The sequence below is a fragment of the Channa argus genome, chromosome 15 (assembly GCF_033026475.1).
Source record: "Channa argus isolate prfri chromosome 15, Channa argus male v1.0, whole genome shotgun sequence".
Taxonomy (NCBI): Eukaryota; Metazoa; Chordata; class Actinopteri; order Anabantiformes; family Channidae; genus Channa; species Channa argus.
In genome coordinates this window covers 5888091-5899732 of record NC_090211.1, presented here as the reverse complement: position 1 = coordinate 5899732, position 11642 = coordinate 5888091, and the positions used below count along the sequence as shown (strand labels likewise).

Sequence of the window (11642 nt, the reverse complement as noted above, 5' to 3'; positions counted from 1 at the left end):
ACTTCAAGTATACAAGTCATATTGTTGGAACTGCCACACACACTGCACCTGGGTCTGCCTTCTCTATACCCTTCTTCTGTTGTCCTCGGTTTTCTTGTATGTTAATTATCATTTTCATATTGTCTGTATTGTTACTCCTTGAACATGTCCTTGAGAGCAACCAATGAATAAACCATATTCATATTCAATCAACTAATTACCTACTCGTTAAGTCATGTCTAGGCCCACTGGTTGGGTGTTGGGAATATGTGGGGAAATAATGAAACTGCTAAACAGTACAATTAGGAATCAACAAAGCAGAAAAATTGATGACCACAACCCCCCTTTACGAGGTTACTCTAAATAGCGTTGTGTTTTATTTTGAAGCTAACATCCGGTCTGCTAACCGTCGTTAGCATGTAGCAGTCATGGCCGCTGTGGGTGTTGACATGTCAGTGTCACTTGGTCAGCTGATTGCGGGTCGTAAAGCCTCTTGGCCAGCCAGTTTAGTTAGCTTATCCTAGCTGGATGTTTGTTTTTGTAAACGGTGCTACACAGGCACCTTTTAGCCAAGCCAAAAGTTGGAAATATTCGTAGCAGTTTAACGTATTTTAAGGCATTGTACCGTCGCTACGCACTTGTTCCGCGGCGTGAAGTTGGTGTTAGTGTGGCAGCAGTTACTGTGGCAGGGAGGGAAGGGTGAAGTTGCTCTCCGTGTCGCTGCAGCGCAACCCGGTGCTGCTGCTGGAATTCAAACACACAACAATGGCGACTCCCAGCCCTAACAACTCAACGACACCTAGCAGCAATAACGCAGGATCTGCGACATACCTCCAGCACCAGTCCCAGGCTCAGCACATTACAACAATGAGCAGCGTGCAGGGTAAGTGGAGGCTCTGCGTACGGTTCTGCGTGTAGCTGGGAGCTCGCAGTCTGCTGCAGTGAAGGTTAATGTTAGCAGGGCTAGCCGTGGGAGGCTCAGGCTACACCCAGGACTGAGAAATATTCCCAAGGGAACCGACCAGAATTATCTCAAGGGGAGCTTATTGTTAATTGCTTTAAATGGCTCGAGTTCGTCAGTTGGAAAAAGAATATGTATATATATTTTACATCTGACAAAATGTCTGTAATGTCCTTGTTACAATTTGAATCGTTTGTTCCCCCGCTACATTCTGTCCCCTTCTTCCCTGGAGAGAACGTCGCCAAACTCCGGTACAAAAAATTGGCCAAATGATATCACAACCACAAATGCATATGCCATAGAAGCCTGTTATTAAACCTTTTTGTTAAAATGTTACCAAATATTTGACCTTAAATGCGTACTAATCCGCATTGATGTAATCAGTGTGTCATTATGCATATGAATCACAGCTCTCCTGATAGGACTTCTCCAAAAGACAGCATATTTATTCCTCACAATACAGGTCATTGGAATTGATTGCATTCAGAGCTATATTAGTGTAAATATGCGGAATTTATCAAATAATTCTCATAACTGAGAAATCAGCAGAACTTATGTTATGCCTTTGTGTAATTGGGAATATAAAAAATAAATCCTAATTTAGATTTTATAATTTGTTAGGTTTCCATTCATTCTTTACAGCTTTAATACAATTATTTCTTGGATGTAGTGTTACAGCTTGATCCCTACTTGCCCAATCAACCCTGAAGCTGCTCTTCCCTTTTAAAAACTTTTCAGGAGAAACAACTAAACAATTCTTTATTCACTACGCTACTAAACTAAATGCTCATTACTATTCTGTACACTTTCTCATCTTAACTTTCAGAGTCCAACACCTGCTGGAGATGTCAGAGTGAAACAGGTAGCTACAAACTTTATTGTTTAGTAGAGTCGATTAAGCAGTTAAAGTATTAGTTCAATACAGTTTTCATTATAAATACAACATGTACAACCATATTTACCAGAATATGTACAAAGTACAAGACATGTGAAACGCTCAGATCTGCCTTACATTCCTAATCAAGTTTGATAATCTAGCTACATGGATTCCTAAAAGATTATGTTAAATATGTATGTGCTACATATGAATTTGGTAAATTCCTTTAGTCTTTGTTTGTATCCCTAGTACTTTCTATTACAGTGAAGTAAACCCTCCTCTATGTAAGCCTAACCGTCGTGATAACATAAACTTCTATTTATTTGATTTATATTTATCTTACATTTATTCTTGTGTCCTTTTTTTACACACTTTGTTCCTGATCCAATTTCACCTTTTACCTTTATGCTGCTAACTATTGTTTCCTAACTCCTGACATGATGTTGAACGATGGTGAGCTGTCCCAAGAGAATGTGTTTATAAAACTGTAATGTGTTTTCCTTGCTACACCATTTCATGATGCATATTCATATGCACTTCTAGCCCCCCTTCCCTTTTTTTGTTTCACCTGCAGGTCATTTTGTTCAAGTGATTGTTGCTGTTTCTTAAATGATGTATGCATGCTATACCCTCCTTACAGTGCATTGAATGAGAGATTGAATAGTCCAGTGTGTTTGACAACTCAGCAAAGCAAGGCCAATTTCTGTGATTTTTTTTTTTTTTGTTTTTTTTTTTTTGGTCAGCAAATAAAACTGTGGGAGAGGGGATTCTATAATCATTTGAACCATATATCTAACAATGTGGACTCTTGAGCAAGAAACAAAAAGCTGACAAACTGACATTAATATATGAAGAAAATAAAAACTGTCTTCTCACCTCTAGGGTTTCAGATAAACCTGTCTGGAGCTCCTCAAAGTAAGCCAAACCTCTTTTGCTTTAGCAAAAACAGTTCTCATCCCTTTGTTTCCGTCTGACAGTCTGGTATGGGGGAGTCTGTCCTGCTGTTCTCAACTAATCCAAGTTAGCACCACTGATCGGTTCAAGTAGGCTTGTGTCTGTCGGAGACTGCTAGTTCAGTGTTAAATATATTTGGTTGAGATAATATGAGAAAGCTGCAGCTTGTCAGGCACACAGTTATTATGCTGCACAAAAACATTTTCTCCCGATTTACTAACTACTTTTACTAGCCAGGTAAGATTTATTTGTTCTCATCGGCACAAGCCTAAATTTCAAAGCTTCCATATATTTTGGTTCCAGATCCTCTCTACTTATTTTACTAGTGTACTAGAAGAGGTCCCCTAACTAAGGTGTGTGTTTTACCTGTGGAAGCTCTACCTTACTGGTTTTTAGTGTGCAACTAACAAGCAACAAAAAGTAGTGCTTGCAGTGTTGTCACTATGCCTTCTTTCACCTGGTTTGTCTATTTTTTTTTTTATTTTATTTTTTTGGCATGGGTACACTTTAGCATAGCACTTGCTTGTTGAGACAAGGCACATTACACTCAGAAGTTGTCATTTCAAGCGATGTTTTCTATTGAAGCTGATTGGAATTCCAGCGCACACATTCTTGTGGTATCTTGGGTGGAGTGCGTGGGGAATGCTGTCCTATGATTCCAGGTAAAATCAGAGCAGTTGGCCTTGAGAAGCATGCCTCCATTAAGACTTCATTGGTATTTTGTTTGGGTTTGTTTGAGTTTTTTTTCCCCCGTACATTTTAAGTTTCGTTGTGGTGGGTTTGTCTGCATTGTGAATGTGGGTGTTTGAAATTTTAGCAACATGCTACTGTACATTTCTGTGTCATCCCTTTTAGAAATTTCTCTATTTCTGCAAAAATAAGACCTACAACATGATCAGATTTTTGTGGTAAAGTCCTGAAACTAGATAAAGGGACTTTAATTAAACAAAGAGAAAGCCAAACTTTTACTTTTGGAGTTTCGTGGTAGGTAAGTGATTACAGTACATGTGACATAACTGCAGTGGCCTGGTTCAAGTCCTTGAGTATCGGTGTGACCTCCTTTTGCTGTAATAACTTCACCTAAGCATTTTCAGTAACAATTTGCAGCCCTGCACATTGACTTAGAGATATTTTGGCCCATTTTTATTCTTAAATTCAGGGATGTTTTTAGCTTGTTTCCATTAACTGCCTGCTTTGGGTCTTCACTTGGATTTGTATAGGATTTGGGCTTTGACTCGACAACTCCAAAACGTTATTTTTCTTCTGTGTTAACCATCTTTGATAGAGAGACGTATGTGTAGGCTTTTGGGGTTGTTGTTTTTGTGTATGATCCACTTTTTGTTAAGCTTCAGCTTAAAGATGGATACCTTGACATTTTCCTTTAGAACTTTTCTCATACAACTCAGAAATCCTAACTCTGTCATTAAAGGCAAACTGTCTAGGTCCAGAGGCAGCAAGGCAGGCCCAAAACATACTTTACAAAAAAGTTTTTGTAATCATTTTCAGCCAGGTGAGCATCAGCAACTGTTTGTTATTTTTGTTTTTTTAAGGTCTTCAGAAATCCCCCTTTTTCAAGACGTAATACACATGACACACACCTGTGCTGTTGAGATCAGGCTTATAGTAGTGAGTAGTAAGTAATAATGAAGACTTATCCTTTTTAAATCATCCCATTAATGAAAATCTGATCACATTTGAGGTCAAATTAATGCTGAGATAAAGAAAATGCTTCACATACTCACTCACATACATATGTATATTGAAGTGCAGTGAATAGTTAATATTAACCTCAGTCGTGTACCGAGGGCCTAAGCAGCATGCCAATACATAGCTAAGTGTCTTAATCGACTTCTGAACAGGTGAAACAGGTTGGGCAATGTTGCAGTATATAAATCAAAATAATTTTGACTATCAAATTTGTCAGCTGTCAGGCTTAATAACAAATACAGCACTCTGTGTAACTTGACAAAGTAACTTTTACTTTTTAACAGACAGTTAAACTTAATATTATTTGCAAATTTGAACAACAAAAAAACAAACAAACAACCACTATAACCGTTTAAAGGTAGAAAATTTGGAGGAGTTGCTATACTGATTTGCCACCTAATAAAGTGGCAAAGGAGTCAATACGTTTGGCAACTGGATTATGATAATGATGTAAGCACAATTTTGATATGTTTACCTTTTCTGTTTAAAGGTTCTTACAGTAGTTAGACCTAATAGAATCAATTTGATTTTTAAAATTATAACTAATCTATTGAATGATAGCGACAGGATAGTATATTAAAAATTGAAAAAAAAAAAAAAAATAGATTGTGTGTTTATGGTAATGAATGACCTTGTCACCTATTGTAATGGTGCAGCTGAAATGTTTTAAAATTTGATTGACAACAATAGAGCTCTGCGGCATACAGGAATGAGCTATGTTAGGGTTTGGAAACACATAAAACATCCATGGATTGAATTACTTTAATATTGGTTTCTTGTCTGCTTATTCCTCCCATTATCTCATTTTATGGTTTTTGTTGTTTTCACTCGTCAGTCTGACCTTTCATGTGGGATGTGTTTGCGTTTGGCCTTTCTCAACCCGCATCATTCATTGTTTCATTTAAAATCTGATAAGATTATGGTTTCCTCTCCTGTTCAGGTAAACGCAAAGCCCTGAAGCTTAACTTTGCCAACCCTCCGATCAAACCTGCGACTAGATTCACGCTCAACACGGCGGGGCCGCCCTTTCAAAATCCGCACATGTGAGTAACATGCCGGCGCTCGTGATGCCATATAATAAAGTGTTTATTTATTTATTATTTTTATTGCTTCCATTTGCCTTTACTTAACTTTTTTTATTTTTATTTTTAAGAGAGAGGCTGAGAACACACAGCATCGAATCATCAGGAAAACTGAAGATTTCCCCGGAGCAGCATTGTGACTTCACAGCCGAGGATCTCAGAGATTTGGGTGAGATTGGCCGAGGGGCATATGGCTCCGTCAACAAGATGGTGCATAAACCAAGTAACCAGATCATGGCGGTCAAGGTGATTATTTTCCTAGATATTCTTTTGATGCAGATTAAACCAATGTTAATCTGGGTTGTGCAGCATTGTCAGAGGTATATGCACTTTAATAACGCTGTTTGTTTTTATCAGAGAATTCGGTCAACGGTTGATGAAAAAGAACAGAAGCAGCTGCTGATGGACCTAGATGTGGTCATGAGAAGTAGTGATTGTCCTTACATCGTGCAGTTTTATGGGGCTCTGTTCAGAGAGGTGAAATGAAGACCCTTTTCGCACTGTATTTATGTGCGAAGCTTATATTCATGTCTATTTACTGGATTGAAAAAAATCATATTTTATTTTTAAATCTGAGTCCTTTTATGTTTCAGGGTGACTGTTGGATTTGTATGGAACTTATGGCTACCTCCTTAGACAAATTTTACAAATTTGTATATTGCTCATTAGATGACGTGATTCCAGAAGAAATCTTAGGAAAAATAACACTAGCTGTAAGTTTTTGCAGTTTTTGTCCCTAGTTACATAAACAGAGAAGCTTTTTTTATACTTCTGCTGCTAAATGTTTTCTTTGTATTTTGCAGACTGTGAAAGCACTTAACCACTTAAAAGAAAACTTGAAAATAATACACCGAGGTACAATAATACTAGTTTCTTTGATAATGGTAATTTCCTAATCGTCTACCTTCAGCTGTGTTTTCATTACCTGTCTCGTTTCTCTCCCTCAGATATTAAGCCCTCAAACATCCTCTTGGACAGAAACGGTAACATTAAACTATGCGACTTTGGTATCAGCGGTCAGCTGGTGGATTCCATTGCCAAAACCAGAGATGCAGGGTGCAGGCCATACATGGCGGTAAGGAGCACGGTTTTAGAGTTTATAAAAGTAAATTACGAGAATATTGGAGTTTTATTATCCAAGCCCACACACATTGCTTATTACAGAGCCGTTATTCATCATTATTCAGAGTCCAACATTACAAAAACAAACGTCTCATATAATTCATTAAAATTGGATGCAGATATGAATCAGGGAATCTGTCTGACTCGTCCGCTGACACAGGACCGCCGTCATATATGCGTGTGTGTACAAGATAATGATGATGAATCAGAATAACTGGTTGGAATGGTGCTGAGAAATGTGACTGTGTGTAACAAACAAAACTTCACCTGGCGCTGACTAAGACCTGTGAGGAAAAGTGTCATCAAGATGCATGAAGGGTTTTGTAGTATAATAACACTCTTAGGAGTATTTTGTTTTTTCTATTTGTGTAGATGTAACCTGGAGACAATCTGTCTCCCATGCATTTATATGGCTTTAGTCATATTTAACAAGTCATCGTAGGGCTCCAGATAATATTTATTTTCAGGATTGATTAGGAGCACTCTGGCAGTTTTCTATTGTACTTTCATATAGTTTTAGGACTTGCAAAAGCCATCTTCTCTTGGTCAAAGTCAAAGCAGTAGGGAGCAAAGCATCTTGATGTTGGGGTCATTCTCTTTTTTTTTGGCCAACAATATAAAATCCAGAGATACTAATTCAGTTGTGATTTTATAAAAGCATGAATGCAGCAAATCCTCAGGATGAAATGCTTATCAATATCTCCACTGCCACTACTACCACTTGTTAATAAAACCATAGGACCACAGGAGTTACTTTTTGTGTTGTGCATGCAGCGTAATTGAAGAGCACCAAACCTTGTGGCAGTTTAGCAAGATGATCTCATAGTGTCGTCATTACTCCAGATTATTTTACTGTCATGGGGTTACATCAGCTGGGGGCACCTTCTTCCTGCTCACAGCAGTTTCCATTCTAAATTTGGTTAGAAGTGATCAGAACCCAGTGGCACATCAACACCACCATCACCACACTGTGTGGCCTCTGAAAGGTGAGGGGCAGGGCGCTTCATTCATGACCTGGTCTGAATTAAGTCACTTAGGAGCTTCCTGTGGCTGTGAGCTCACACTGCAGGAATCTCAGCTCCAGTTTCGTATTTCCAGCTGGTGCACTCGCCAGGTGTTTGATCACCGTGCTGCTGGTAGCTGTAGGCTCAATAATGTAGAAACATTTACCTCAGCTGATCTGGGCAACCTGACATATTGTTTGGGTATGTAGATTTTATAGAACCAGTATCTCCTATTATGATCGTGGTTATGATCATGTTGCTGAATTAGCTGTTGTGTATGAGACAAAAGCAACATGATGGTAGTCTAACACGACTTTTGAAGTTGATTTTTACGTCAAGAAGTGGGACACAAAGAAATTTGTTATAATATATTTTTCTAATGTAGTACAAAGCAAAACATACAAAGTATACCCTATCTATAGTCCTGTCATGTAAATGTCTTCTCCCTGTCCTTATGTTCTCTTCTGCCTTCTTTCCTCACTAGGCTCGAGTCTATACTGCATGCATGTTGTATGATAGAGTGCCAAAGAACAAGGTGTAAGTTAGTATTTTATAGAGAATATAGGAAAAAAAGGAGTTTTGAAAGCTTTTGACTCCCTCAGTGGAGTCATAAGTGGTGGCATCTCTCACCAGTCTCCTTTCACAGACACTGAGATTATTTTGTAAGATCAATTATAAAATTGAAATTTGTTTTGATTTACATTAGGAGGTAAGATAGGAGAAGGTGGTATCATTAATAGATCCTTTAAATTATTTTCTTCCTTACTAATGCTGTTTGAAACGTTTACATGCTGCAACTGTGGCAACTAAACACTTCTAGTCCTGGCAGATGTGAGCAGCTCTCTAGAGTAGTCAGCTGCTGTACTATTAAACCCATCGGTGCTGCAGCACAGACTGTCCTACTCTGCTAGGTGACATCAGCGTCTAATTCAGGCCTGCAAATGGGCCAGCAAGACGCTTCCTCTTCTCAGCACCACAGCAGGAGAGTCAGGAGATTTCCGCAGCCTCCTGACACACATCGTCATGATGTCTGCTCTGCGGGTTATAATAAAGTGAAGTGAAGTAAAGGGCTCCTGTAAGACACGCAGAGCCACGCTGCAGTCCTGAGAGGCAGTAATGAGGGAGCATGCTGCACTATGTGTGAGCTACACAGCTGATTGCATCTTGTTGTGCAGGTGACAACATGCCCAGAGGTGATGAGCTGGCCTGGTATTCTCGGGGCTAAGCTTGTCTAGGAGGAGATTTGTTGTGGCTCAGTTTGGATATTCATTTATTGCTGATGATCTAGTTCAGAGAAAAAACTAAAAGCCCCTTGATAAGAGTCAGACTTTTTTCTTTTTTTTTACATTAAAATCTATACTCTTAGCAATTTGTTTACATGGAGCGACCTCTGGTGGTTTGCAAAAACTACAGCAGCTGGAGTTAAAGCACAGCAGAAGTACATTTACAACTTCAATCCAAACTGTGCAGTAGAAGTCAGGTCAGACTTATTATACTTTTATTCACAATTGCTGCAGAAAGTTGACTTACTCTTGTGAATAATGCTTTATGAATGTCTTGTTCATATGCACATATAAAAATGTTTTTGTTGACAGGAGTAAACAAATCTTTGTGCTTTTACAGATCAGAGTTTACAGATAATGTACGTCAAAAGGAATAAAGATAAATTCAAAGATAAAGTTGTTTCATCCAAATTCCATATGGGTGCAAAACAGGCTTTTATTTAAGTTTCTAATAGTGGCAATATGTGCTAACATATTGTAACTAGTTGTGTTTACTGAATCATCTTTGAACCAAGGTACTTTATTAATAAGCTACATGCTAACTTAAGCTAATGCTGTTATCAATTAGTTTTTTCTCAAGGATATATGGGAGGTCATATTTTCTTACATTGTTCTTTTTTGTTTGTATATTTCTTTTGTTTAAAAAAACAATAACAAATGAGGTTTTCAGTACAATTCTTGTGTAATTTTCAGCCAGAGAGAATAGATCCCAGTGCATCCAGGCAAGGCTATGATGTCCGCTCAGATGTTTGGAGTTTGGGAATAACGCTGGTAAGTATTATTAATATTTATATTATTAGTATAGTTAAAAGAAAAAAAAATGTAAACAGTTTAGTTATGAATCTTGTCTTTAAAAGTGGCCACAAATGCTAATGTGCCTATTGGTTAAAGATCTGGTGAAATAAAAATATTGATGAGTGAATATTAAAAAAAAAAAAACGTATTTATTTTTAAGCAAAATTAGTTTGCATTTAATTTTTTTTTTTATATTGAAATGACAAATTGCTGTTGTAACTTCAGATATTTTCCTTATAATTTGGCTTCTAAAAATAATTTGTCATTATTATTATTATTATTATTATTATTAGTCCAGAAGAAAAAAAAATTAATTTTATCTCTAATCTACATAATGTATGATGTGGACTCTTGATCTCATATCACACACCATTTGAAGTCCACTTAGAATTAAATCCAGTTGTCCACTCATGTATATATTATGTTTCAGTATGAACTGGCCACAGGACGGTTTCCTTACCCAAAGTGGAACAGTGTTTTTGACCAGTTGACCCAAGTGGTGAGAGGAGACCCACCACAACTCAACAACTCAGATGAGAGACGCTTCTCACCCAAATTCATCACCTTTGTCAACTTGTGGTAAGGGTAGATGTCTCTGAATGTAATTTGCAGCATAATACCACAGTCAAAATGGTAAAGGAAATGTTCTTAAATCAGGAAATTGGCTCACCTTGAGGTTTTCTTTATTATGTATAAACTGAAGCTGCACCTTCCTCTCCTGTCCACCTGGTGAACAAATTGATAAACTGTAATCTTCACTGTTGTAAAATAGTTTTTTCATCCTTTCTTTAAGCCTTACAAAGGATGAATCAAAAAGGCCAAAGTACAAGGAGCTACTGGTGAGTTCGTATTAAATCATTATAAAGGCTACTACTCCCTCTGTATACACTCAAAATACAAAATGTACATATAGAAATATAGGGTTTCAACTGCAGTTTTACTCATAATATTTTTGGGTTTTTTTGCCGGTTTTCCTATATTCTGATGTGTGTGTCATTTCGTCTGAGTCTGTATTAATGTATAAATTGTATAAAAATAAAAGTTTTTCTACCATTTCAGAAAGATCCATTCATTCAGATCTATGAAGAGCGCTCGGTCGACGTAGCTGGTTACGTCAGCAGGCTCCTGGATCAGATGCCATCTTCTCCAATCTCCCCTATGTATATGGACTGATAGCAGAACAAAAACAACAATACATCAGTAAATATACAACAGTCTGTAACAGAGACATTACATAAAAAATACAGCAGAGTAAAAAAAAAAACATCCTTGTGTAAATTTGCTTGGTCCCCTTATTGCAGTGTTAAAAGAATTGTAAAACACCATTTGCAATATTAGTGGTGGTCATTTCAGTCATGTCTGTATAATATATTAACACACTTCAGTTTCTCTCGTTCACAAACGCACAGTCACTTAAGTGTAATAGCAGCTGAATCAATCATTAAATCATGGTCTTGACTCATGTTAATGAGGACACATCTCAGTGATTAGTAACAGTGATTTTAAAGGGAAAAAAGCATAACCTGGAAGTTGTATTTATAGAACCAAAATTATGTGGAGTATTTGGTATGGAGATTCTTGAACATACTGGAATCATGCTCTGTGTAAATTGTCCCACCTCTTTCATGTATGTGAATGAAAGCATTGTTGTTTGGTATCGTAATGGAAATTTGCTTCTCAAGATATAAAGCAGTTCAAAGTGTTTGTGGGACGAATCATGTTAGACTTGCAACCCAGGCAGTCTCACTGTGCAGTGGACTAATGCTGATATATGAATAAAGACAGAGGAAAAGTCTGTTGTTTGTGTGTGTTTTTGTGAATAAATTGCACTTAAATATACATGGTGATGTGGTGTCTGTGAAGATTCTCTGTTTTCCA

The 11642-nt window shown here is 37.5% G+C and overlaps 1 protein-coding gene across 5 annotated transcripts; it reads left to right on the top strand.

Annotated features, from left to right (window-relative positions):
- Positions 1 to 408: 408 nt before the first annotated feature.
- map2k4a (mitogen-activated protein kinase kinase 4a) lies at positions 409 to 11559 on the top strand. 5 transcript variants are annotated; one of them, XM_067477010.1, is made up of 13 exons: positions 409 to 862; positions 1767 to 1802; positions 2700 to 2732; positions 5419 to 5521; positions 5632 to 5806; positions 5918 to 6037; positions 6154 to 6273; positions 6364 to 6415; positions 6508 to 6635; positions 9663 to 9740; positions 10195 to 10343; positions 10558 to 10603; positions 10824 to 11559. In XM_067477010.1, exons 1-13 carry the CDS (start codon positions 745 to 747, stop codon positions 10935 to 10937), a joined length of 1272 nt encoding a protein of 423 aa, XP_067333111.1. In that variant the 5' UTR covers positions 409 to 744; the 3' UTR covers positions 10938 to 11559. The 5 variants fall into 5 exon arrangements, with proteins under 5 accessions (XP_067333111.1, XP_067333113.1, XP_067333112.1 ...); XM_067477012.1 differs by lacking the exon at positions 2700 to 2732 and having other exon boundaries at positions 5431 to 5521; XM_067477011.1 differs by lacking the exon at positions 2700 to 2732.
- Positions 11560 to 11642: the final 83 nt, after the last annotated feature.

Excerpts from the sequence above, each read along its gene's own strand:
- map2k4a (XM_067477010.1), top strand. The coding sequence starts at position 745 with ATGGCGACTCCCAGCCCTAACAACTCAACGACACCTAGCAGCAATAAC. Across the intron at positions 2,733-5,418 it reads CCTGTCTGGAGCTCCTCAAA|GTAAACGCAAAGCCCTGAAG; the intron begins GTAAGCCAAACC and ends TCTCCTGTTCAG. Across the intron at positions 9,741-10,194 it reads GGAGTTTGGGAATAACGCTG|TATGAACTGGCCACAGGACG; the intron begins GTAAGTATTATT and ends ATTATGTTTCAG.